The 27,702-nt window shown below is 39.8% G+C and overlaps 1 protein-coding gene across 5 annotated transcripts in view; it reads left to right on the forward strand.

Moving 5' to 3' along the window:
• The window catches only part of NLGN4X (neuroligin 4, X-linked), a 354,547-nt gene that overhangs the window by 71,921 nt on the left and 254,924 nt on the right, over positions 1-27,702 (forward strand). For all 5 annotated transcript variants that reach the window (XM_011972100.1, XM_011972101.1, XM_011972103.1 and 2 more), the window contains one exon: positions 16,971-17,747. In XM_011972100.1, coding sequence (XP_011827490.1) covers positions 17,276-17,747 — 472 coding nt within the window. In that variant the 5' untranslated portion in view covers positions 16,971-17,275. The remainder of the gene's footprint in view (positions 1-16,970; positions 17,748-27,702) is intronic.

Below are 27,702 nucleotides of genomic sequence, written 5' to 3' on the forward strand. Positions count from 1 at the left end.
CTGAAGATGTTATAGATGTGGACAGTCACACCCTCTAAGTTACACAGTCTGGGGTGGGCCAATTGAAAAGAACATGCAGGAACACAGGCTTGTTAAGGGATAATTAAACGTGGGGGAAATAGAACAGTCATGGCAGAGCATTTAATAGGGTTTAATTGGGTTACGAAGAATAGGCCGGAGTGAAAGAGAATAGCTTTTAATAGGAGGTCTAGAAGTAGCCAAGGAAAGCATTAATTGCAGAAAATCTGTGACATCTGATTACCGTAGTGAAAGAAAGATCCACCTTTAAAAATCCTATCTATACAGAAAGAAGTGATAGGGAGAAGGAAATCTTCCTACGGACATATTTAAGAAAAACAGTGGGAAGGTTTGAGATTTCAAAGGGCCATGGTTCAGGTTATAATTAAAAAAAGAGGCAAATGATAGTCTTACTCTTCTTGAGTTTCAGGAATGGGGAGGATTTTGCCACTTGTGAAATAATTTTGGAGCTTCTATAACCTTGATCCTTTCATCCTATTTTTTCTTGGACTTGGGATGTGGGGAGTGAGTGGATAAGATGGGGATGGAGAAGAAGCAGGGTTTGAGATGCTTCTTTTGATTCTGTTCATTCCTGGAATTCTTCTCCATGGGCCTTAAAGAGAAGAGACTTCTTCCCGGTGCAGGACATCCAGTGGCCAATTAATGAAACTTTATTTCCTCAGATAGGTTCCCTTCCTCCATTAATTTGTGGGATTTTAGATGAAAACTTACTTGGACCGTGGTTTTCTATGTGTTTGTGAATGGAAGGGCATGTTTGTCTTTGACCTTCCTTTAGTTTCACGTCTTAGTCTTTATATTTAAGTAGCTTTGGTTCAGACAGAGAAGGACCATGCGTGCAGTTGCTGGGATTGCTCTCTCGGTTGGAGGTTCCCTGGTCCTGGGAAAGATCTCCCTGCCCTATGCAAGTGGCATAGATGTTTAATTTTTTAGATGAGAGAAGCGCTGGAGTCTTTTATTCATTACTTGTGTGCATAGCTGTGGCCTCTAAGGAAGCTCAGCTAAAGTGGTCTCGGGTTCCACCAAAGGCCACCCGGGAGAGATGGCCAAGAAGACAGGAAGAAGTATCTCACCTGGGAGGGTGTGGCAAGAGCTAGGCAAGACCTCATGGTTGAGATATTTGCCATTTATTCTTTCTTTCTTTCTTTTCTTTCTTTCTGACAGTTTCACTCTGTCACCTGGGCTGAAGTGTAGTAGTGCGATCATGGCTCACAGCAGCCTCCCCATCTCGAGCTCAAGCCATCCTCCCACCTCAGCCTTTTGAGTAGCTAGGGCTACAGGTGTGCACCACCATGTCCAGTTAACTTTTAAATTCTTTTTAGCAACAACATTTTGCCATGTTGCCCAGACTGGTCTCAAACTCCTGGGCTCAAGTGATCCTCTCACCTCAGCCTCCGAAAGTGCTGGGATTATAGACATGAGCCATGATGCCTGGCCCATTTATTCGTAAATACTTATGGTCAGAGCAGGTCTTCCAAGGGAAGAGAAGAACAGCCAGGTAAGACTCGTATGACATAGCTGAGGAGGTGGCATTTCATCCTTCCAGGCACGTGCTCCTTATCCACAAGCAGAAAGCTATAACCTTTGGTGTCCCCAGTAGGTCATGATAGATAGACACGCAGGTGATGACCACTGACTGGCAGTTAGCCAAGGATTCTCAGCTGTGCATGCTGCATGTGTGAGTATGTGTGACAGATCCCTCTGGCAGTTTGGTGGAAAATTGATAAGTTTTGTAAAAATGATATGTTTAAGTCGTACAATAAGGTAAATACACATAAAAGGAAATTGGTTTTATTGAAATAGTTACCAAGGCATATTAATATTAATATTTAAAGTTGGTGCAGTGGCTCACGCCTGTAAACCCCAGCATTTGGGGAGGCTGAGGTAAGAGGATCACTTGAGGCTAGGAGTTCAAGACCAGCCTGGGCAACAAAGTGAGACTCTGTTTCTACAATCAATAAAATAAAAAATAAAAATAAAAAGATGTATTTAAACTGGGCTATAATAATACATGTGCATCTTTATTGTGTGTTAAGTACCTGGATCTACTTAAGAGGTTCATAATAGTCACCATTTCAAAGTACAAGTGAGCGTACACAGTATTATGGGATATCTGTGATAACAGTGTTAAGTGTCCTACTTATACTGATAATGGAAGCAAATACTAAATTTCAGTGCATGATAGTGAAACTAAAGATGTAATTCTTTTTGCCCATTGCAATTTGTAGAACCAATGGAATCTATCTAAAGACTCCTGGGTGGCAAAGGATAAATGCTTGAGGGGATAATACCCCATTCTCCATGATGTGATTATTACATATTGCATGCCTGTATCAAAATATCTCATGTACCTCATATATATACACACACACACACACACATACACACACACGCATACATATACATATATACATATACATGATATGTACTCACAAAAAAATAAATAAAGACACCTCGGTGGGATTGGGGTTTCTGGACTTAGGGTGGAGAACATCTGCATTTAGAATTGTGTAGAGTAAAGGTTTTGATTTATTTATTATACCTCTGTTTTCTTTAAAAAACCTGCATGTATAGGTAGGAATTTTGCCAGAGGTGGGAATGTGAGAGTCACTGGTTTGCAGTATAGAGCATTCTATACTGAGAGATTTATTTTTATGTCAAAAAGAAAGTGAAGAATCTGACAGATTAGAATCTTCGTGTTATTTTTATTTAAAAATCTTGGAAGTCTCAATATCAATTAATATTGACTGCTATTTATTACCATTTTTGGCCAAAAACACATTTCATTTTAATGAATTTTGTCTTGTTTGAATGTTCATAAGGCTTCGGAGGTAGTTTTAGAAGATAGTTGCCTTTGATTCCTGAGGTATATTATTGGGTCGATCCTGATTCTATCTCTTGACTTTGCACCTCTTTCCTTCCTGAATGCTGTTTAAAAGAGCCTTCCTTTTATGACTCTTTTCTTCCATCCTTTTCTTCCTTCCCATGCTAATGTGAGACACAGAGGTTTTTATGAGAAGCCTGTTGTCTATATGCTGGATCTTGGGAGCCTTGGTTATTTCCTAGAGATGGAAGGTCTGATCTCAGTTTAGTTCTGACCCCAGGACAAGAAGCCTCTGGGGAGTAACTGACTCACTGGGATAGAGCCTGTTTTCACAAATTAATATTCCTGTCTGGGGAAGGCAGAGGAAACATTTTGGGGAGTGGGTGGAGCTGATGAGGTTCAAGCCTGAGGATGGAGCTTGTCTTTCCTGGGAGTTTGTACAGTGTCATACTCAGGAAATAAGCTTTGTGGGAAAGGTGATGTTTAGTAACCTAGAGCCGTATGCCTTGTAAGGCCCTCACCTTGTCATTCTGCACTGTCAGAAGCACATGAGGGAAGAGTGTAGGCTGTCAGAGTGAGCATCACACTGAAATAGGAACTTCTCAGAGCCGTCTACCTAAAACGAAGTAACCTTAGTAAATAGGATCTATGCTACAGAAAATAGAGTACTCTAGCCAGGGTTGTGGAAGACGGAGCTGATCCTGGGGTCACAGGTAGTGTCTTGGGAAACGTTCTGAAGACACTCAGCTTTCTGGATATTGTATAGTTCATTAGTAGAGGTATGAGCAGTGGTTATGAAGCTCCTTATGAAAGAGACATAGAGATATACCCAGCAGTATTACTAGAGATGGTTCTGGTTCCTGTTTTGCACTTGGGAGTACACACTTATTCTTGTCCACATTAACCTCCAGCTGTCCACATGATCAACCATCTGCAGACCCACTGCCAGATGAGGGTCGTGTCAGGTCAGAAGTACTAACTCCAGGTCAAACCGTGCTATTTAGAAATTGAGTGTTTTTTTCTTACTCAAACTGACAGTTTTCCTTTGTAGAAGAACTCACTCAGCTTCCACTCTGGGTTAAATATTACCTTTACGTGATCAGTATTATCTCTGCCCACCAGATACAGCTACGAGAAAGTCTTTTACAGGAAATGGGGTTAAAAGTGACTGGGTATCTAGAATTCTCTATTTTGTTTGCTAAATTGCAGGCAAATATATTCCCAAAACTAGTTCTGATACCTTTTCAGAAATAGACTTATTTGACATTGGCTGAAAGTAATATTCTAACACTTTACTGCTATGTCAATGAGTGATAAGTTTCTGTTCATCATGAAATTCCTGCAGGCAAAAACCATAGGGACTACATCATGAAGCCTATGAGAATTTTATGGTGGAAACATGAGTGGAGCAGGTGGTGGAAGTAGCTCATCTCCTGTGGATGTGGTACCCACAGGAGATGAGCTAAGGAGAACGCCCTGAAACCTTACCTTGCCAATTTTCTGCCTTCTGTGTCCTGGTTCCGTCTGGTTTCTTTGTGTCTCTTTTCCTCCTTTTAATTTAATAGCATTTGCTGAAGACCTTCTGTCTTCCAAGTTCAAGTATTAGTCATCTCTGGGCTTTGCCCTTAGATACTCATCATAGTCTAGCAATGAATGTAAGCATTGAGGAAGTAATGGTGACATAATGTGAATGTTTAGTCTGGTATCATCTTCCTCACTCTTTGTAAATCTTGGTGGTCTTAATTCTTGAATGTCAATGCTTACCTCTTCTATGTTGTCTTTACAGAAGTCCTCTGGCCTAGCTCTCTCTACATGTCTAAAATTGTAGAAGTGTCTTCTAGGCACTCCATTCCAAAGTCCATTCTGCAGAAGTCCACCATCCTACAGAAGGAGCAGGTGGGAGGCAATGGACCACAGCCTGGCTTCATGGTAGCAGTTGAAAAGCAATGGAGCACAGACTGGCTTAATTGTAGCAATTGAAAGGCAAGCTTCATCTCATTAGCTGGAGTGTTTACTACTTGAGGATGGGAACTTGATTGGTGTATCTTTACATTTTATCAAAATGGGTTTCACCGTGGAAGCATTCAGTGGTACCTCAGTGAATAATTGCAATTAGCTAGGATTTATTTGGAGAATACTTATTGTTCTAAATTTATATGTATTTACATATGCCTACTGTATTAGTCTTTTTTCACACTGCTGATAAAGACATACCGGAGACTGGGTAATTTATAAAGAAAAAGGTTTAATGGACTCACAGTTCCATGTGGTTGGGGAGGCTTCACAATTATGGCAAAAGGCATGGTAAGAACAAAGGCACGTCTTACGTGGCGGAAGGCAAAAATAGAGAGCTTGTTCAGGAGAACTCCTCATTATAAAACCATCAAATCTGCTGGGCGCAGTGGCTGACGCCTGTAATCCCAGCACTTTGGGAGGCCGAGGCGGGCGGATCACAAGGTCAGGAGATCGAGACCATCCTGGCTAACTCGGTGAAACCTCGTCTCTACTAAAAAATAGAAAAAATTAGCCGGGCGTGGTGGCGGCCGCCTGTAGTCCCAGCTACTCCGGAGGCTGAGGCAGGAGAATGGCGTGAACCCGGGAGGCGGAGGTTGCAGTGAGCCGAGATCGCACCACTGCACTCCAGCCTGGGTGACAGAGCAAGACTCCATCTCAAAAAAGAAAAAACAAACAAAAAAAAACAAACCCATCAAATCTCGTGAGACTTACTATCACAAGAACAGTATGGGGGAAACTGCCCCCATGTTTCAGTTATCTCCCACAGGGTCCCTCTCCCTACACATGGGAATTATGGGAGCTACAATTCAAGATGAGATTTGTGTGGGAACACAGCCAAACCATATCAAATACATATGCATATCTTTATGTAAGGTATCTTTATGTAAGGTATGTGAATATAGGTGTGTATATTCACATACTCTTGTACTTTCTCAAACACAAACCATAGCATGTGCATAGCATGAGATGTAACTCAATATCCTTGAGTTACATCTGCTACTCTGCCCATTTTACACATAAGAGATGGAGGCATTGATGGTTGTATTAGGGTTCTCTAGAGGGACAGAACTAACAGTACATATAGGTATATAAAGGGGAGTTTATTAAGTAGTATTTATTCACATGATCACAAGGTCCCACAACAGGCCATCTGCAAGCTGAGGAGCAAGGAAGCCAGTCCGAGTCCCAAAGCTGAAGAACTTGGAGTGTGATGTTCGAGGGCAGGAAGCATCCAGCATGGGAGAAAGATGTAGACTTGGAGACTAAGCCAGTCTAGTCTTTTCACATTTTTCTGTCTACTTTATATTCGCTGGCAGCTGATTAGACGGTGCCCACCCAGATTAAGGGTGGGTCTGCCTTCCCCAGCCCATTGACTCAAATGTTAATCTCCTTTGGCAACACCCTCAGAGACACACCCAGGATCAATACTTTGCATCCTTCAATCCAATCAAGTTGACACTCAGCATTAGCCATCACAATGGTGAACAGCCTTCTCTGGTTGCTGATGGAGTTGAAGTGAGAGCCAGGATTTGAATCATAGTCAAAACTACACAAAACTTCTGCCCCACACTACCTCCCAGATACATAATGCACACATGAGTAGGTGCTTTTGTGCCTGTTATAGTGCATTTGAGCCTGTTGTTCTTCACTTTGCTCCTGTTATAGGACCATCTCTCTGAAAACAGATGATCAGCATCATACTCTACAGGTAGTATTGATTATCTGTAGTATAAAAGCATGGAACATGGGATTTTCAGGGAATGGAGTAGAAAAAATTCCTGAACCTAATCAGTTTAATAGTTTGATATTTTACTTGGTTCATTTGAATATATATGTGTATACACACATGCATGAAATTACGTGAATAAAGTAAGTTGTAATGTATTGTATCTATATAAATCTCTCTAACCTCCAAAAATGTATATATCCAAACTAATTATTTGTCAGTCTCTCCGTCTTTCTCCCTCTCTCTCTTTACATGTATTTATATATGAAATATTTCTCCAGACTAACCAACTGAAATATTAAGCTCCTATCTATGTTTTATATTTCTGCAAATAACCAACCAAAATATTAAAGCAATTAAGCTCCTAAATATTTCATGTATCTATTATACCTATATTATTTCTCCAAACTAAACAACTGAAATATTAAGTTTCTATGTTTATATATATAAAATATTTCTCCAAATAACCAAGCAAAATATTGAGCTATTAAACTCCTATGAATGTTTTATATTATTCTATATGTATAGAATAATGTATTTTATATATTTTATATTTTATAGTCTGTATATAGAATAATATATTTTATAATCTAGATGTGTATAAGAGACAGATTTTATATTCTATATTATATGGTAATATATTTTATTTATATTTTATTTTTATAATATATTTTGTAATATATTTATATGTTTTTTATATGTAGAATAATATATTTTATATTATTCTCCCTCTCTATATATGGCAGGTTAGTTTGAAGATATCTATACATATAATATATTAAAATTTATTTTAGGCCAAGTGTGGTGGCTCACGCCTGTAATCCCAGCACTCTGGGAGGCCAAGGTGGGCGGATAATGAGGTCAGGAGTTCAAGACCAGCCTGGCCAATATAGTGAAACTCTGTTTCTACTAAAAATACAAAAAATTATCTGCACATGGTGGCGCATGCTTGTAGTCCTGGCTACTCAGAAGGCTGAGGCAAGAGAATCGCTTGAACCCGGGAGGCGGAAGTTGTAGTGAGCTGAGATCTCACCACTGCACTCCAGCCTAGGTGACAGAGTGAGATTCTATCTTAAAAAAATTATTTTATAGATACAATTTTATGTATAATAAGTTCAAGTACAAACTCATGAAATAGCTCCACTTATATATGAGGAGAATGAAGATTATTTGTACAGTACAATTAGTACAGTGAATTCTGGGAAAAAGTCAGTAAATACTCATTTCAAATCCTCATGTACAATTCAAGTAAAGAAAAATATGCTGGCATTTTTATATCCTGCTAATAAAGGTTATCTGGTGTTGGAAAACATATTTTATTTTTACATGTACTTAGTAGGTGTATGTATTTGTGGGTACATGAGATATTTTGATATAAACATATGTGTAATAATCACATTTGAATAAATGGAGTATACATCACCTGAAGCATTTATTATTTCTTTGTGTTACAGACTTTTCAATTATACTTTTAGTTCTTTAAAAATATGCAGTAAATTAATGTTCACGGCAGACACCCTGTTGTGCTATCAAATACTACATCTTATTCATTCTGTCTATATTTTTGTGTCCATTAACCATCCCCACTTCTCTCTCCCTCCCATTACGCTTCCCAGCCGCTGGTAGCCATCATTCTACTCTCTAGCTCCCTGACTGCAACTGGAAGAAATATTTGTAAAGGATAGGCTGGAAGGCTACATTGACTCTCACTGTTTCTGGCACACTAAACCTTGCCATTTTCTGCAGTACGGATTGTCTAGCTTCAGTTACGCCTTGCTACTTCAGTGAAGGACTTTCTGTTCCCACTGGGCTCCTATACTGAGTTTGCTTTGGAGATAATAGTCTGATATGTTAGAGCGTCGTAGTGGTGAAAGCAACTTAAGAGGTCACTGGCACAAGCCCTCATTTTGCAGTGGAGGGAGTTGGTGGTGAGGGCACTAAATGATGGGCCGGAGAGCACTTGGCTAATTAGTGACCAGGGCTATAGCAGGCTCAGGTGCCATGACTGTGCTTGCCATGGCTGGCAGGATCCCAGGGCTTTTCTGTGTAATATGTGGGTGGATGGTCTGTTGCCTTGGACTTGTTGCATAATCATGGAGAAAATAGTGTATATTTTCCCTTCAATTTTTAAATCTGAGATAGTTTGATAGCACATGGGAAAATAAAGTCATTGGGTAAAACTTATACAGATGAGAATCTTTTGATTAAATTTTCATTGTAAAATAATCATAGTCATAAAAAGTGTATCAAAACGTGTATATGGATATTCATTTTAAAGAGTGAAAAATAATCAGATACGTGGTATTGTACCTACTGACAGACAAGGAAAAAGAACATTCCCACTGTTTTTATATACCAATGTGAGTTGCTTCCCTCTCTCCTACCTCTCAGTGAAATCTACTTCCCCAAGATTCGGTTTTCATAATGCCCTTGCTGTATATTTCAGGGCAGACATAGCTCTGAGCAATATATTGTTTAGTTTTACTATTATGTAAATAAAATCACACTTTTTGTAGTCTTCTGTGACTTGCCTTTTATGTTTGAGATTTTCCTATTTTCCTCCATATATCTGTATTTTATTTATTTTTGACTGTTTTGTGAAGCCTTCTGTTTTAATATGCCAACATTTATTTATTCATTATCCTATTGATGGATATCTGGATTGTGGCAATATTTTTTGCAATTATAATTGGGGCTTATTTATCCTCAGCAAACTAACACAGGAACAGATACTCAAACACTGCACGTTCTCACTTGTAAGTGGGAGCTGAATGATGAGGACACATGTGTACACATGGGGGAGGGAAACAACACACACTCAGAACTGTCTGGGGATGCCTGGAGGGGAGAGCATCAGGAAGAATAGCTAATGGATGCTGGGCTTAATACCTAGGTGATGGGTTGATTTGTGCAGCAAACACCATGGCACATGTTTACCTGTGTAACAAACCTGCACATCCTGCACATGTACCCGGGAACTTAAAAGTTGAAGAAAAAAATGTGGGGCTGCAGTGGACATTTCTGTGCATATTTCCTGATGCACGGGAGTTCTAGTTGCTCCACATCGTTGCTCAGTACTTGGCCTCATTGTTTGTTTGTATTTTTATTGATCCTATTGTGATTTCATCTGCATTTCACCACTAATGAATGACACTGAGCCTCTTGTCCTACGTTGAGATTATCTGTAGATTTGAGGACTCCTTCCTGGATGTGGATTTATGGTGAGGAACCAACAAAGATGGCTTTGAGTGTAGTCTGAATTACTAGAAAAGTAATGATCTAGTTATCCAAATATGAAACAAAAGCATGGAAACAGTTTGGGGATCGGAGAATGAGAGTTTTAGGAGCACCATATGATGTCTATCTGACTATATTCTTGAAGAGAAGATAGTGGTGGCACTACAGGCATGGTGGCACACACCATGTTGTCAGCTGGCACTACAGGTGTATACCTCCATGACCTTCAGGATATATGACTTTGAGTTCGGTGAGAGAGATGAACACAAAGCCTAGAGAGATCTGCAAATTATTTGATTTAAATTTAGAAATTGTGTTTGGAAAACATTTAATTTGACACAGAAAATCAAGCATTAATGAGCTTTTATTATTTGCCAGTCCTTGTGCTAGCTTTAGATATGCAGAAGATGAATAAGAAGAAAACAAGCAGCACAGGTAGGGATAGATACCTTCATGAGAATGTAAGCTTCTAGTGGGCGGGAACTCCTTCTTTACCCCATTATGTACCTTAGCTAGCATAGTGATCTTTACGGGATACTTCTATGGTCTGAAGACTTGTGTCTTTCCAGAATCCACATGTTGACATTGTAACCCCAAAGTGATGGTGCTAAGAGGTAGGGCCTTTGGAGCTGATGAGATCATGAGGGTGGATGCCCCAGAATGGCATTAATGACATTTTAAAAGATACCACAGGGAAATTCTGTGCACTTTCCCCCTTTTCCAAAGTTATAAGGAAAATACAGCCCTCTAGGAAGTGGGCCCTCACCATACACTGAATCTACCATGCCTTGATCTTGTATTTCCAGCCTCCAGAACTGTGAGCAATGAATATCTGTGGTTTATAAGCCCCCCAGGCTATGGTATTTTGTTACAGCAGCCTGAATGGACTAAGCCAACTTCTAAGTTTTGGTGGTGTCTTATTTCTTTGGTCAGTATAGGATCTTTCTGTCTACATAGTTTGCTCTAGAAAGATGTATGCTCTATTCCTAATGCTATCTTTGTCTTTCCTATCTATGGAATATCCTCTTATCCAATTGGTCTTGACTGGGCGACATATAAGCCATTAATTCTTTACCCTTGGGTTTAGTTTGGGTTCTGCTAAGCCCCCTGCTGAAAATTCTGGTTTCTACAGTTATGGCTCATGCATGTTCCTGACTTATTAAACTTCAGTGGAAGAACAGAAATGGTGAGGGAGGTGATGAAGTTGACACTTTGAGCTGTCATATGGTGAAAGACTGTCTTGAAGATAGTACATTTGGCATCCTTTTTTTTTTTTTTTAAGAGACGGGGTCTTGCTAGTTTGCCCAGGCTAAACTCAAACTCCTGAGTTCAAATGATGCTCCTGGCTCAGCCTCCTGATTGCCTGGCAATACAGGCATGTGCCACCATGCCTGGCCGCATTTTTACTCTCCCATTGCTTAATATATAGTAAAGATAATGGTTCACAATGGTAAATTTTGTGTGTGTGTGTATACCAGTAACATTTTATTTATTTATTTTTACCTTGAACATATTCAGTATTTATTTGACAATTTTTTTAAATTTCAACTTTTTTTTTTTTTTTTGATTCATGGGATATATGTGCAGGGTTTTTTGCCTGACTGTATTGGATGGTGCTGAGGTTTGAGGTACAGTTGATTCTGTCACACAGATATGGAGTGCAGCACCCAACAGGTAGTTTTTCTACCTTTTCCCCCTCCCTCTCCCCACTGTAGTAGTCCCGAGTTTCTGTTATTGCTTTATGTCCATGAGTACCCAATGTTTAGTTCCCACTTCTAAGTAAGAAATGTGGTACTTGATTTTCTGTTTCTACACTAATTCGCTCAAAATAATGGCTTCCAGCTGCATTCATGTTGCTGCAAAGGACATGATTTCATTTGTTTTTATGGCTGCATAGTAATCCATGGTGTATATGCATCACATTTTCTTTATTCAATTCACCGTTGATGGACTCTCAGATTGATTCCATGTCTTTGCTATTGTGAATAGTGCTGTGATGAGCATGCATGTCCATGTGTCTTTTTGGTAGAACAATTTATTTTCCTTTGTGTGTATACCCAGTAATGGGATTGCTAGGTCGAATGGTAGTTCCTCTTTTAAGTTCCTTGAGAAATCTCCATACTGCTTTACACAATGGCTGAACTAATTGATGTTCTTACCAACAGTATATATAGCCTTCTGTTTTCTCTGCAGCCTCAACAGCATCTGTTGTTTTTTGATGTTTTATGGATAGCCATTCTGACTAGTGTGAGATGGTATCTCATTGTGGTTTTGATTTGCATTTCTTTGGTGAAAAATGGTGGATTTTTAAATGGGATTTGATTTTTAGATTTAATAGAAACTGCATAGGTGACTGTGCAAAGAACTCTTAAGATTTGACAAAAACCAAATTAGATTGTAATCTCCTTTGTGTAGGAGAGGAAATAAAGACCAGAATATTAAAATATCTACATGTACAAAAATAGACAAACTGGCAGATTGCTGGTGTTGGATGGATGTTGAGCAGGGATGGAGGACGTGTGTGTGCATGAATGCATGGCCATGTGTGGAGAGTGGTCGTTCTTGTTGGTATCAGCTTAGAGCTTTGGGCTTCAGAACAAAAGATAAGCCACATCCCACTCAGGTACCCTAAAATGTTGTCTTCACTAGACACAAAAGAAAAGGGAAGCCAGAAATGTATGTAGCTTGTGCAGAGTTTTGGGAAAAGCTCTTCTAGACTTTCTTAGTGAGCGGTATAGAAGGATTATTGTACAAGCCCAGTAATTTGGGCAAGGATCGGCTTCTGTTGCTTTTGTTTTCTGGATGCTCCGTAATGAATGTGAGATGGAAGCGGATGTCTCAAGTGCTTCTTGTTCTCAGAAACCTCCTAGCAGCAGACATCTCAGTGGGCCCAGATGTTCAGCGTGGCTGGAAGTAAAACACAGGGAAGGGTGCTCTTTGTCAGTTACCCTATTTTTTTTTAATGCATCTACAAAGCTTCCTGTTTTCTAATATATTACAAGCCTTTGAAAGACAAGGCCATAAACACTCAGGAGATGTGATTTTATTCATTTTAAGGTCAAAATACCAAAATACCTGTTATCAGGGCTCACCTTAATTAAATATGTATCTTAAAATTAAACCAATCTCAATTTAAGGAATGCATACTTAGGGGAGAAATGTATTACAATTTTTATTCTGAACACTTTAAATTCTGATAGGCCTAATAGTGCGAGCCTTGCCTTAATTGCAACCTGAGTCAGAATAACTGCCCTGCAGAGAATCATTTAAAATACCCAATCAAGTTATAAATCAGTCAAAATGCCATTCTGAGATATTATTTTATGCAGTCTTTGCAGAGAATAAATGCTATATAGCCCTTCTTCACTCCCAAAGTATATGTATATATTTAATGAAGTTAGTTTTCACCTTTTTATTAACATTTTTTATCCATTAAAAATTTTAGAATTCATTTTGTAGTATATCCTCTTTATCTTAGGAATATTAAAAATCTACCTGTTTATGAATAACTATCAATAACCACATTTCATCCTTTGTGAAATCCTTTTCAGTTTTTGAAACTCACATGGGAGATCTTTTATTATTTTGCCCACAAGGATATAGGTTGGTTAAATTTACGGTGATTCTTTAATGATGATAATGTACATTTGATTGATATCAGTAAGAAATATTGATATCTTCAATATCAACATTGCTTGTAATGCTAGAAATTTACAAGTTGCCAATTTTTTGAATGTAACTATGTTTACACACACAGACAACGTGCATGACAGCACTAGTTATATTCGCTAAATATACCTACTGATACTTAATCATTTACACAGCCACTATAATTTTATACTTGATGGCTTAAACCAGTAATTCTCACTTGAGGGTTGTTTTGGCCCCCAGGCTATCTAGCACTATCTAGAGACATTTTCCATAGTTAAAACTGGGTAGGAGGTGCCACTTTCGTCCAGTGAGTAGAGGTCAGGGATAGTGCAAAATACTTGGGCTTTAGATTATAGTAATTTTGTGCAAATTAGCCAAATTTCAAAAAACGAGGGAGTAAAAAAAGATAGCTCTCAACCTGTGAATATTGTGAATGCCCGATCTAGAACTAGTAAGTGGACAGATGCCCTTGGGCCCGTCTTCTTAGGTTGCTGCTGCTTCATAATCGCTCACTGCCCATCAGGACTTTGTGGGATGCAGATTTAGACAGAGGAGGGATTTGATCATACAGCTGGTTCAGTCATAACCAATATGTGGCTCATAGTCTCATTCACATTGAGTTTGAGACTTTTAAGACGTGGGCTGGAATTCCTCATGGAACTAACTTTATATACCTTGGAAGAAGTCTACCCACTGAATTCTACATTTATTGAGCTCTGTGTTTCAGGGACTATGCAATACCTTGAGGATACATACTATCTCATTTTGTCCCAAGTAGCTTTTAAATACTTGGGATTAAATCAGATAGTATGTAAAACCAAATACTTTACAGCTACGTGGGACTAAGTGTGATAGCATGTAAAATCGCAAATAGTAGACTGGTAAAGTGAGTCCTAAAGAATTTGAATGACCTGCTGTCAGCCTACTCAGCACTAACAGTGAGTTGATAGTACCTTGTGTCTCTGTACCCAGGAATCTTTTGGGCAGGTCTGTGTTGAACATTGCAGCATGTTGTATATGTTGACTGGGCATCTTCTGTGCTCTTCAACTTTTGCCTGTAGGCTCCCTTCCTGCTCTGCACAGCTCCATGAACCAGGTGGAACGCACCATTTTACCTTTTTGCAGTCTGCAGAGGTTGACTTGCTTCCCTCAGCTCACAGAGGTAGCATCCCAGGACTCAGGTTCATCTGAATTACAAGTTGATGGCCTCACTGCCCACAATAGCAAAGACATGGAATCAACCTAAAGGCCCATCAGTGGTAGACTGGATAAAGAAAATATGGTTCATATATACCATAGAATACTATGTAGTGATAAAAAAGAACGAGATTATGTCCTTTGCAGGAACGTGGATGGAAGCAGAGACTATTATCCTTAGCAAACTAATGCAGGAAAAGTAAACCACATACTGCATATTCCCACTTACAAATGGGAGCTAGAGATGAGAACTCATGAACACAAAGAAGGAAACAATAGAAAAAGCAGCATATTGGAGGGTGGGCAGTGGGAGGAGGTAGAGGATTAGGAAAAATATTTATTGGGTACTAGGCCTAGTACCTGGGTGATGAAATAATCAGTACAACTGACCCCTGTGACAAAAGTTTACCTGTATGGCAAACTTGCACAGCTACCCCTAAAGCCAAAATAAAAGTTAAAAAAAAAAGTTGATGATTTCACCTGTTCTCTTGGGGAAGGCTCTGAAAGTAACAGCTACCTCTAGTTAAAAATCTTTCAGGAAAGAATCAACCAAACACAACATCACCTCTTTGTTTTTCTTGTCTGTCTCTTAATTATTCAGAAATGGGATTGCTGTATGGCAGACATCCACATGTCTACAGTAGAATTCAAAGATAGAAGCAAACACCTAAATCAGCCATTTGGTGAGATGCTATTTGTCACTTTCAAAGTTACAATCCAGATTTTCAGTGCATATTCATCCATCTCTGGTGAACTTTTCCCAGGATGGCATGTACTATGGGATTTCCCCCTGTTGGTATTATTGTTCTGTGACAGATCCAGCTCCAATATGTTTTATTTTAAAAAAAAGCCATGTGATGTGTTCTGTTCATCTGATTACTTAAATGAAACAGATAATTATTTTCTGATGCAAATGCTCTGAATAACCCACAAAATCCTTAGAAACACATATGCGTACTTTGAGATGAAGAACTCTCTAAAGGCACCCTCCTTGTGACACCTAGTGAAATGTTTTCCGTTATTAGGGGGTCATTTAACATACTGTCTATTGCTGCACAGCGTTCTTTTATTGTCACAGGAGCAGCGATTTCTCTAGGGATAGTCGTATTATCCATGTAGAGACAAACTGAGGTGGTTACCCTTTAAAAGTTGACTCCAGGCTCACTGGGAAAGTAACTCAAATGTAGCCTCAGCTTTTTAAATGGGCTAAAGAGTGAAGAGGATACCCTCTAAGGCATGCAATGGATTACTGGAAAGTCAGGATAATCGTATCAACACTTTTAATTATGAATGAAGTCTTCAGGAGACTAGCACTACAGCATGTATTTGAAATGCACCATCTTGTATAGTTTTTTTACAAGGAAGCTGAGATTCAGAGCAGTGAAGTATGTAGCCTAAATGTATATGCACTTGACCAGACCAAGGAGAATTTGTGTCCAAAGTCTACACTCTTTTCATTTGATGATGTTCCCTTTGTGACCTGATAAATATCCACATCATGATGCCAGATTGACTTGGATGCATACTTCCATTTTCCTCCTACTGGAAAACTTTCAGAGCTCCATGCATGTCTCCTTAGGAAAATGTGACAGTTTCCTTAAACATTTGAGAAACAGTGTTTTGGAAGTACCCATGTATTGATAACCAATCTGGTAAACAATAACAAAACTGGGAGGTGTCGTTACCATAATCTGCATAACCTGTATAACTCTTGAACATCTGTTTGTTCATTCAACACAGATTTGTTTAATGTTTTCTAAATGTCAGGCATTGTTCATGGTGATAGGATGTACAGCAGGAATTAAGACAAGTGGTGGCTGCTAGGCGTGGTGACTCATGTCTGTAATCCCAACACTTTGAAAGGTTGAGGGGGAGGATCCCTTGAGGCCAGCCTGGACAACATAGGGAGACCCGACGTCTACAAAAAAATCCAATGAATTAGCCGGACATAGTGGTGCATACCTGTAGTCCCAGCTACTCGGGAGGGTGAGGCAGGAGGGTGGGTTGAGCCCAGGAGTTGGAGGCTGCAGTGAACTATGATAGCACTACTGCATTATATCTTGGGCAATATAGCAAGACACCATCTCTGAAAAAAAAAAACAAATAAAGACAGGTGATGTTCTTGCTCTTGCCTACTATGTGGAGATGGCACTATACACATTCCTATACAAATGAATAGGAATTTCTTAGAGAGATGTTGTGGATTTCATGGAAGAGCCAGCCAGTGTTCTAGGTGGTCATTGTATGGCTTCATTATTCTTGTCTGCTTTCTTCCTCTTTTAGGCTGCCTTGGAGTTTTCATGAGAAATTGTCCCTGGAGGTGTTAAATGGTCACAGCTTCCTTGGAGCATTGCAGTTGCTGGAATCCAGTTTCAGGATTAAGGGAGGGCTGCCCCCTTGCAATGGGCTGCCAAGAAAACCGCTGTGCTTGTTCTTAACCTCAGGCTCTGTCTGTGATCAGTCTGAGAGTCTCTCCCAGGTCTTCTGCTCCCTGGAAAGCCCTATCTCTCTGCAGGCTCGCCTCTGGGCTTTGTCTCCTTGGAGCCACATCACTGGGACAGCTGCGGATGTGGATGCAGATTTGAACCATGTCGCGGCCCCAGGGACTGTTATGGCTTCCTCTGTTGTTCACCCCAGTCTGCGTCATGTTAAACTCCAATGTCCTCCTGTGGATAACTGCTCTTGCCATCAAATTCACCCTCATTGACAGCCAAGCACAGTATCCAGTTGTCAACACAAATTATGGCAAAATCCGGGGCCTAAAAACACCATTACCCAGTGAGATCTTGGGTCCAGTGGAACAGTACTTAGGGGTCCCCTATGCCTCACCCCCCACTGGAGAGAGGCGGTTTCAGCCCCCAGAACCCCCATCCTCCTGGACTGGCATCCGAAATACTACTCAGTTTGCTGCTGTGTGCCCTCAGCACCTGGATGAGAGATCCTTATTGCATGACATGCTGCCCATCTGGTTTACTGCCAATTTGGATACTTTGATGACCTATGTTCAAGATCAAAATGAAGACTGCCTTTACTTAAACATCTACGTGCCCACGGAAGATGGTGAGTACCTCATTGGAACAGAAAACAGTACCTCTTGGGCAGTGTGTAGAGACGTTTGCCAGGAGGGTTTTATAGTGTCTCGTGCATGATCTTTTCTATAACCCGTTTATTTTAATGTATTTTTCATATTACAAATGCAGTTCTTGCAACAACTTATCACGTGTTCCACTTGTATATATTGGGCCATCTACTGGCTAGAGAAAACTATAAAAAATGACTTTAATTATTTTCATATATCGCCTTCTTAACTTTTTATAATGCTTATTTGCAGATGAAAATAAATATGAGCATATAATGTTGCATGTTATACCCAAATCATCTGTAAAGGAATGAGTATAGAAAAATAATAGAATTAAGTACACTATTATGTTCCAGTTTGCAAACTGAAAGAGAAAATGGTTCTTTCTGCCTTAATGACTTAAGATATTAGCAACTTTTTTGAGTTTTCAAAGAAAAACTTGATAATGGTTAATATACAAGCAGGGGATAGTTCATACAATGGTTGGATTTCATTGTTTAGAATCCATTTCCTTAACGTAAATTTGGATGTTCTTTTCTTCCAATATTCGCTGCAATCAAATGGCAAAATGTAGTCAGATGATTCTAGCTACATTAGAGATGAACACGTTTGTATTTTTAAAAATTTCCTTTTTTTAGTAAAAAAAACAATGAAAGTCTGTAGACACAATAATATTTAATATGTTAACCTAATGTTAGTAAAACATGAATAGTTTTATGTCTATAGATTTCAAATTCAGATTTCCTAGGAAGAATAACCAGACTAAAGTATGCCACAGTACTATCACATTTCCCAGTTAGCATTTCCATCTGCCATATGAGGAGAAAAACAACAGAGAATAAAATATACCTGGAAAGAAAGGAAGAAAGGAAGTTAATTTGTGGGAATGACAGATGTATCTAATGTAGAAACTAGAGTGTGTCCTTTGTATAAAGTTCTTCGTGGAGAGTGTGATAAATTTCTTTTATGGAGAAATTTCTTCTTCTTCCTTTTTTTTTTTTTTTAACTTCAATCCCTGGAAGACATTTTTCAGTAAGATTTGGCTGAAAATACTAAATAAACAATGACATTAATCTAATGATCTCCAAAGTTGTATTGCATCTATCAGATTTCTCTTTCTCCATATAAATGCCAGATAGTCTAAGTTAGAGTGTCATGAAAAACCAGACCAGGGTTGTGTGTCACTGAGATTACAAATTGTCATTGAGATTACAAAGAACAGCCCAGAGCAAGAAATTAAAGGACTGTGCTTCATTATATTAGTGGTTTCTGGCATATTGCCCTTGTCGTTATGGTGACAGACCTCACAATTATCTCATAAAGTCCAGGTCTGAATGTGATTCAAGGAGTTAAACTGACATTTGGACGCTGTACTTCCATGGGGTGCTCTGAGCTGTCTCCGTGCCTAACAGTCCCTCTTTGTGTGTGTGTGAGATGAATAAGAGCTCTCAAAAGCAATTAGGGTTCTCATTTGAGCAGCCACCTGGGTTGATATCTTTCTCATAACGAACTATTCAAACAAAAACCAAAAAGAAAGGAAGACAAAAACGGGGAGAAAAAAAACCCGAAAACAGGACAAAGGGTTAAAATTGCTTTCATAATACCTTGGATGTGCTAGAGTCTGGTGATTTTATAGAGCTAGCCTTGGCAACAATGAATGCACTTCAAATAGAAGGCCGCCTCATATAGGAGTTGGACAGATTGAGGCCACCCATGAGAAACAATCAATAGCCTCCCTGACTGCAGAGCCCCGTATGTAAAATTGTGTGGCTGGAGACCACAAACAGTGTGGCCGTTTCATTGTGATTCAGTATTGAATTAAAATTCGAGGAATGTAAATATGTGAAAAATGCTATTCAGTGAAAAAGTAATCCAAACCTGATAATAAACCCAGTTCTACTTGTTTCGTTCTTTAGGCGTTTTGAAGCATTATGCCCATATGGTCTTGACAAGGGAATCAGAAATCTAATAGTGACTGAAAAAGTAGAAGCGATCTCCCCACTATGTGTAAACCTTAGAATTTTGCTGGTGAGAGTTCAAAGCTACAGCCCTGCATGTTTATACAGTCCACAAATCACAACCTTTGGGTTAGGAGTTTTTGTTTTTGGTTGCTTGCTTGTTTTCTTAACTCTATCAACCAAGAAGCAGTGCAGGCGGGGCATGGTGGCTCACGCCTGTAATCCCAGCACTTTTGGGAGGCCGAGGCAGGCAGATCATGAGGTCAGGAGATCGAGACCATCCTGGCTAACATGGCGAAACCCCATCTCTACTAAAAATACAAAAATTAGCTGGGCATGGTAGCGCGTGTCTGTAATCCCAGCTACTCGGGAGGCTGAGGCAGGAGAATCGCTTGAACCCAGGAGGCAGAAGTTGCAGTCAGCCAAGATGGCACCATTGCACTCCAGCCTGGCAACATAGCAAGACTCCGTCTCAAAAAAAAAAAGAAAAAAGTACCAATGCAGAGCTTTAGATATTTAATTATTGGTTATTCACTAAATGAATGAACTCCGCATCCACAACAGCATATTGAAATGTTGACATCATGCTGATTCTCTCCAAAGGCCTTCCCTTAGGCAGTATCTTAATTCAGATCAATGCTTTTATTTAGCAGGATAGACAGCAATATTATTATTTGGAATTTAAAATTCCACTCTGACCAGTCTGATCAAGCCAGAAAGACAAATCTGAACAACAACAACAACAACAAATCTACTTTTTTTTGGTTTAGCTTTGTCTTTCTGCCTTGATCAGAATGGCTCAAATTTCTACGTTTCCACTTTCATAAAATGTGTAGGTGTATTAAAAATAAAAAAATAGACTTTATTTTAGGTACATACTTACCCTTGCATTTAAGAAATAACTTGCATGAGGAAAAGTGTTGGAAATTTCTTCATTGTACAATAGTTTATGAAACATATATATTTTTTTCTTTAGAAAGCAATACTTTTTATAATTAATAAATCAGGTCTTGCTGAAGGTGAGTCTTTTCGTTTAAACTGGCATCATGATCTACTAAACTTAGGCTTGGGTCTTTATGACTATTTCCTATCTTACAAATTTCTTTATTTAAATGTTCATAGGTTATTACTTTCTCTTTGTTGTTAGACGACAGGCTAATTAACTTGAATTGCATATTTAATCTTTTGATAGGTGCTAAAATAAGGTCAAAATCAGTCAAGCCAGTTGGAAGCTCTAGTAGGACACATGGGCCATTGTTGACAAGGAGCAGTTGGAGACCGAATGACCGAATCTGCATGGTGTGTGTGTGTGTGTGTGTGTGTGTGTGTGTGTGTGTGACAGAGAGAGAGAGAGAGCGAGCAGGGAGAGAGTGACTGAGTGACTACTTTGAGGAAGCAATGCAGAATGTGGCTTGGTAGCTTGATTAAACACAAATTGTGAAAGTCCAGCTGAGAAGTTCCAGTCTCACATACTAAGTCCACATCAGTTCATACATGAGGGGATGGCACTACGATTCGTGATTCCTCTTGGTCACGAAGGAGACTGAACACAGAAAGATGAGCTATGGAAACATTTCAGGTTTTTAATGAGAACCCATGGTATTATTTAGAAGTGAGGCTAAAAAGTAAGGGAAAAATAAAAGACACATTTTGAAGGAGTTGCTCAGACAAGCTGTCGTATTAAATGTAAAGCCTGGAGGAGAAAGAGCCACAAGTGAGTCCAGGTTGCCTTGGGGAATGGACAGAGCCAAGGAAGCACTTCCTGAGTGACCTATACCTGTACTTTCTCTCTGAATCCTTGGACATACATCTTAAGGTCTTATTCTTTTTTTTTGAGACGGAGTCTCATTCTGTCGCCCAGGCTGGAGTGCAGTGGCGTGATCTCGGCTCATTGCAAGCTCCGCCTCCCGGGTTCATGCCATTCTCCTGCCTCAGCCTCCGAGTAGCTGGGACTATAGGCGCCCGCCACCACGCCCGGATAATTTTTTGTATTTTTAGTAGAGACGGGGTTTCACCATGTTAGCCAGGATGGTCTCGATCTCCTGACCTTGTGATCCGCCCGCCTCGGCCTCCCAAAGAGCTGGGATTACAGGCGTGAGCCACGGTGCCCAGCCAGGTCTTATTCTTGAAAGATTTCAGGGGCGAGAAGCCCTTCCATTCTCCATCATGGGACTAAAAACACTGGGAAATATAAAGAAAAATACAAATGAAAGTCATTATTACCCAGGCGCGGTGGCTCATACCTCTAATCTCTAGGAGGCCGAGGTGAGTGGATCACTTGAGGTCAGGAGTTTCTGACCAGCCTGGCGAATATGGTGAAACCCCGTCTTTACTAAAAATACACAAAATTAGCTGGGTGTGGTGGTACATGCCTGTAATCCCTGCTACTCAGGAGGCTGAGGCAGGAGAATCACTTGAATTGGAGAGGTGGAAGGAGGATGCAGTGAGCCGAGATCGCACCACTGCACTCCAGCCTGGGCAACAGAGTGAGAATCCCTCTCAAAACAAAACAAAACAAAACACCAGGCATTATCATTGTATTTTCATTGTAGCATAATAGCAAATGCCATTATGATTTCTAGAAAAGTGAAATTCTGGTTTTTTTTTTTTTTTTTGCTAGCAATACAATTGAAAAAGTAAGATATTAAAAAACAACAGATGATTGAATGCAAGGTGTCTCTCATCTTTTTCCCCCAAGATGACACCTGATACTTTGAATACTATGACTTAAGTAAGCTTGCCGCGATTACTGATTGAGGACCTATTTGGTGAAAGCCTGGAGCTTTGTGATGAAATATAGACAGACATGACATGGACAATGACCTGTAGGAGTTTGCACAGTTAATAAACCTGCAGGTAGATAATAAGCCAGAGCATCCTCGTTAGGGAACAAAGAAAGCTCTGTGACAGCTCAGGGACAAGCTATTTTTTGAGAAAAACTTGATGGAAGCTATAAGTGGTTGAGCTGTGCCATGAAGAATATATGGGCGATGGAAAGGATTCATCTACTAAAGCATCTGACGAATGGAACATTTGAACACACACATCTGTGTTAAGCAGCTTGGTGTCAGTTGTTGCTGTTGTTACTACTTGGGCGTTAAGTGTGGCATGGTAACAGAATCTCTGCTTTACCATGTTTCTGGCAGTGCCATATCATAAAAGTTCTTTTTTTTTTTCCTTTTAGAAATAGGGTCTCGCTCTGTCATCCAGGCTGAAGTACAGTGGTGCACTCATAGCTCACTGCAGCCTCAACCTCCTGGGCTCAAGGGATACTTCCATCTCAGCTTCCTGAGTAGCTGGTGCACTCCGCCATACCTTTTTAGTGTCTGTAGAGATGGGGTGTCACTATGTTGCTCCAGCTGGTCTTAGACTCAAGTGATCCTCCCACCTCGGCCTCCCAAAATGCTGGGATTACCAGCATAAGCCATTGCACTGGGCCCATAAACTTTTTAATGTTATCCACAGCTGCTGACCCTAACACTTTCTAGGGTAGACAAGCTACCTAAGTTGAAAGGGTGGCAGGAGAACAACAGGGAAAGAAGCTGGAAAGTCAACCGACTTTGCTAGTGCTTTTAAAAAACAAATGCATTCACTTCTCTTATAGATAGCGCTGGATCTAATTCAAGATATAATTTATAGCTTGGTTTTCATCCTTCAATAGCTCCCATCCTTTCTGAGGGTCTTACAAACTTTTCTGGCATTCTACATTAGTCAAGAGATGTTTGTGTTCAAATGGTAGAAGGCAACCTAGCCTTAATCTGGTTTTGAGGGAAAAAATGGAAATTTATTAGAAGGGCTATGGGGTATCCAAACTTACTGTAAAAGTTGAGAAATCGGATTGGGAGAATGGCGGGGATGCAGCTAGACTTTAGAGGCACCTGGAAGCAGTGAATCCAAGGACATCACCAATCTTCATGTCTGGTTCTTTGCTTATTTCTGGAAATAGGCTTGCTTTAAATGGCAGTAAGAGGGTTCTCTGCAGTTTTTGTTAGTTGCATTTTGTTTTTCTCAGTTCCACCAGTGAGGGACAAAGTTCCGTAATTCCATACTGAAAATCCCAGGGCAGGGTTTTGATTGGCCCACTTGACTCAGGAGTAAGAAGAGATAAAACTGGGCTGTACTTGGGTATACCAGTTGGCAGGCGGCGAAGGATAGTTCTCACCATAAGGTGTCTGGAATGAGCAAGCACTACTTCACTGTCCAAAATATTTTTGAGCATCGATTATATGCCAGACATGCCTTAGAGGCTGAGATTGCAAGAGACACAAGCATTCCTAATTTTGAGAGATAGGTACTTGTAGGCAGAAAAGTCATGGTCCCTGAGATATGTGCAAGCACCGCCTCGCCCCCCAACCAACTCGCTCATTCCTGGAACCTGGGAATAGGTTACTAGGCATGGCACCTGACTTCTTCAGTACTCTGCCTTAAATAATGACTTCACATGGCAAAGGGGAATTAAGGTTGCCGATTGAATTATGTTTGCTAATCAGCAGACCTTCCAATAGGGAGAATCTATCCTGGATTCTCATATACATTAACAGAGACCCTCCACTGTGGATGCAGAACACTCAAGAGGAGATCAGAGTTGGTGTAAAGCAATGTGAGAAAGAGATACCCGGACATTGCTGGCTTTGAATATGAAAGAGCCAGGAGAAAGGAATACAGGCAGCAGCCTCTAGAAGCCGGAAGAGATGGGGAAACAGATTCTTCCTTAGAGCTTCCAGAAAGGAGCCCGACAGCCCTGCTGACACCTTGATTCTAGCCCCATGGAAGAAACTCTGACCTTAGAACTGTAAAAGAATAAATGTGTGCTGTTCCAAGCTTACTAAGTTTGTGGAGATTTGTCCTAGTGGTAATAGAAAACTAAGGAAGAGTTTTATCACCCTGTAATATTATTTGAAATTCATAGTGAAGTATTTCTCTGAAAACGAAAGTTCAGAGTCGCTGAAGTTGTTTGGTTTCGGGCCTTCTGGACCCCTCTCCATTCTGGGATTATACTTCCAAGAATTTCTAGTTGAAAACACCCGTGGGCACTTAGAGCTTTCTACCATGCTCAGGCATGCCAAGGAGATCATATCAATTCTTATTTTAGGGCAGACATTTTTTCAGATTTTTAAAACTTTATTTTTTAAAAGTTTGAGAGATAGGTACCCCGTCTCTGACTGGGGTCTTGCACTATGGCCCAGGCTGTAGTGCAGTGGCACAGTCATAGCTCATAGTTTGCAGCCTCAAACTCCTGGGCGCAAGTGATCCCCCAACCTCAGCCTCCTGAGTGTCTGGGACTATATAGGCTGAGACTCCTATATTGAGATTCAGAGAAGAAGCATGTCCAGGTGTCTGCAAATTAGGAAATGGTGGCAGATTTTTTTTTTTTTTTTGAGACTGAGTCTTACTCTGTCGCCCAGGCTGGAGTGCAGTGGCGCCATATCAGCTCACTGCAAGCTCCGCCTCCCGGGTTCAAACCATTCTCCTGCCTCAGCCTCCCAAGTAGCTGGGACTACAGGGGCCCGAATGGTGGCAGAGTTTTAAAAAAATAAACAATGAAAAAAATCCCCTATTAGATTTACGTCTCAATTTTCTGCCACCATGACTGGCTAATTTTTAAATTTTTAAAGAGTTGAGCCTTCCTGTGTTGCCCAGACTGGTCCAGAACCCTAGCCTCAAGTGAGCCTTTCATCTCAAACTCCAGAGTTCTGGGATTACAGGTGGGAGCCACTATGTCCAGTGGCATTTTGCAGATTTGGCATTTTGTATCATGTTAATACAGCCTCATGGCAAATTGTCCTAAATGGCATATTCAAAAGATAATACTGTTTTGACACGGAAAGGTATCAAAGGGTCATTTAAAATTTTTTCAGGCAGCTATAACATTTCCAGAGTAGATGGCTTTGAATGGCGTATAACAAAATACCCAAATTGTTCTTTCCTCATCTGTCTCCATAGAGTTTCACTCAAGATGGCGGCTGCACCTTTACATGTCTTATTTCCTACTTACAAACACTGCTGACAAAATCCTTTGGGTTCCCCACTCCTTCCAGCTACACCTTAAGATGTGGTCTCTTCTGGGCAAAGTGATTCTCTGACCTTTTCAAGGTACACCTTGTTTACTCCTCCAGCCAAAACTTGTTTGCTGGAGTTGGAATGACAGTTTAGCCCCTTGCAGATCAGTCATTATGGGCAAGTGACCTAGCTTGCTTGGGCCACAGTGTCCTTATATCTAAAATAGAGGCGGCTGAGAGATTTAAGGTTTTAATCCATGTAAAGTGCTTAGTAGCCAGCACATACAAGCACCCTGTAATCTGATGTTAGTGCAGCATCATTAATAAAAGAAAAGGGAACCCGAAAATTTCAGTGAAACTGCACGTGCATAGTGGGTCTGGTATGTATATGAATCTAGGCATCATAAATGTTGATTGTCTGTGACATAACTTGTAGTAGTGGAGGGGTAAGCTTAAGAAGTAAGACCAATAGCCCATCATTTCTGGCAGTTTCTAGTATGGATTTAACAAAAGGGAATTTTGGGAGGTATAACATTTTTAAAAAGAGCTGACTATTATCATTCTGCTTTATTCCTAACTTTAGTCCTTTTGAGCCTGTGTTGTCGAATAGATTTTGAGCATATGTGAATTAGAGAAATTAATCGCCAGGAAAGGATTAGAATTAACTTTTTTGAAAAAGTCCCTTAAACCATCAAAAGGCAGTAGCACCATTCTTTGTGTGTGAGATTAAAGAGAAACTAATTTCCTTTCTCTTGTTGTCTAGACACACAAAGTCCAATTGTATGCATATAGTCACAAAATATAGCTGAAAAACGAAAACTTTGTTAACACAATGAGACAGATGTTTTAACCAATCAACATCAACATGCAACTAGGTGAAAATAATTAAATTACTCCAGTTTTCATGTGTCAGTTGGATGTTTGACATTGTGTAGACATAGCTTATAAGTAAAGGTAATTATGAAAGATTATTAAATAAAGATCTCCTTGACACGGACTAATTGAAAAGTGTTTAGTATTTTTTTGTAAGCACAGTTAAACTGGAGTGGATTTCCGATAGCATGTCTCTCCCCACCAGCTCAAAAAGCTTTCAGCTATTTGAATACTGAATAATAATCTTACTGAGGGTTTAGAAATTACATATGTTTGGAATAATGCTATTTAGTAGGATGAATTATGCTTGCTTGAATAATTAAGAACTATCTTTTCCTAACAAATAACATTTTCCCTTATGTACATAATCTTCCAATACATGAATTTTAATTCAATTCCATTTGCAATTTAGATTATTGTCATAATTTGAACAAATACAGATTACCTAGAATTTATTAAAAATCAAATTTTCACATAGTGCATATCATAAGAATTTTTTTTGGAAATTGTTAGAGATAGAAACTTTAGGTACAACTAGTCCACTGGAATATTTGACCATTTAAAACAATTAGCTCATTATTTATTTGTGGAGTCTTCCTTCCTAAAATGTTGTAGTCTTATTTGTTGTCAATTAATATTGCTGGTTTGAACACTGTTATTTATTTTCCATACTATTTTAGCGAAGCTATTTATTTTTATTATTTATTGTTTTTTTTAATTTTATTTTTTATGTTTGAGACAGTCTCACTCTGTCACTCAGGATGGAGTACAGTGGCGTAATCTCTGCTCACTGCAGCCTCCACCGCTCAGGTTCAAATGGTTCTCCTGCCTCAGCCTCCCGAGTACCTGGGACTATAGGTGCCCACCACCACACCCAGCTAATTTTTTGTATTTTTAGTAGAGATGGGGTTTCACCATGTTGGCCAGGCTGGTCTTGAACTCCTGACTTCAGGTGATCCTCCTGCCTTGGCCTCCCAAAGTGCTGGGATTACAGGTGTGAGCCACCGCTCCTGGCCTAGCCAAGCCATTTAACCTTTTAAATATTTATTGTCCTCAACTATTAAAAATAAGAGTAATATGATTATTTATCCTATGAATTTTTTTTT

The sequence above is a fragment of the Mandrillus leucophaeus genome, unplaced genomic scaffold (assembly GCF_000951045.1).
Source record: "Mandrillus leucophaeus isolate KB7577 unplaced genomic scaffold, Mleu.le_1.0 Scaffold127, whole genome shotgun sequence".
NCBI classification, from domain to species: domain Eukaryota; kingdom Metazoa; phylum Chordata; class Mammalia; order Primates; family Cercopithecidae; genus Mandrillus; species Mandrillus leucophaeus.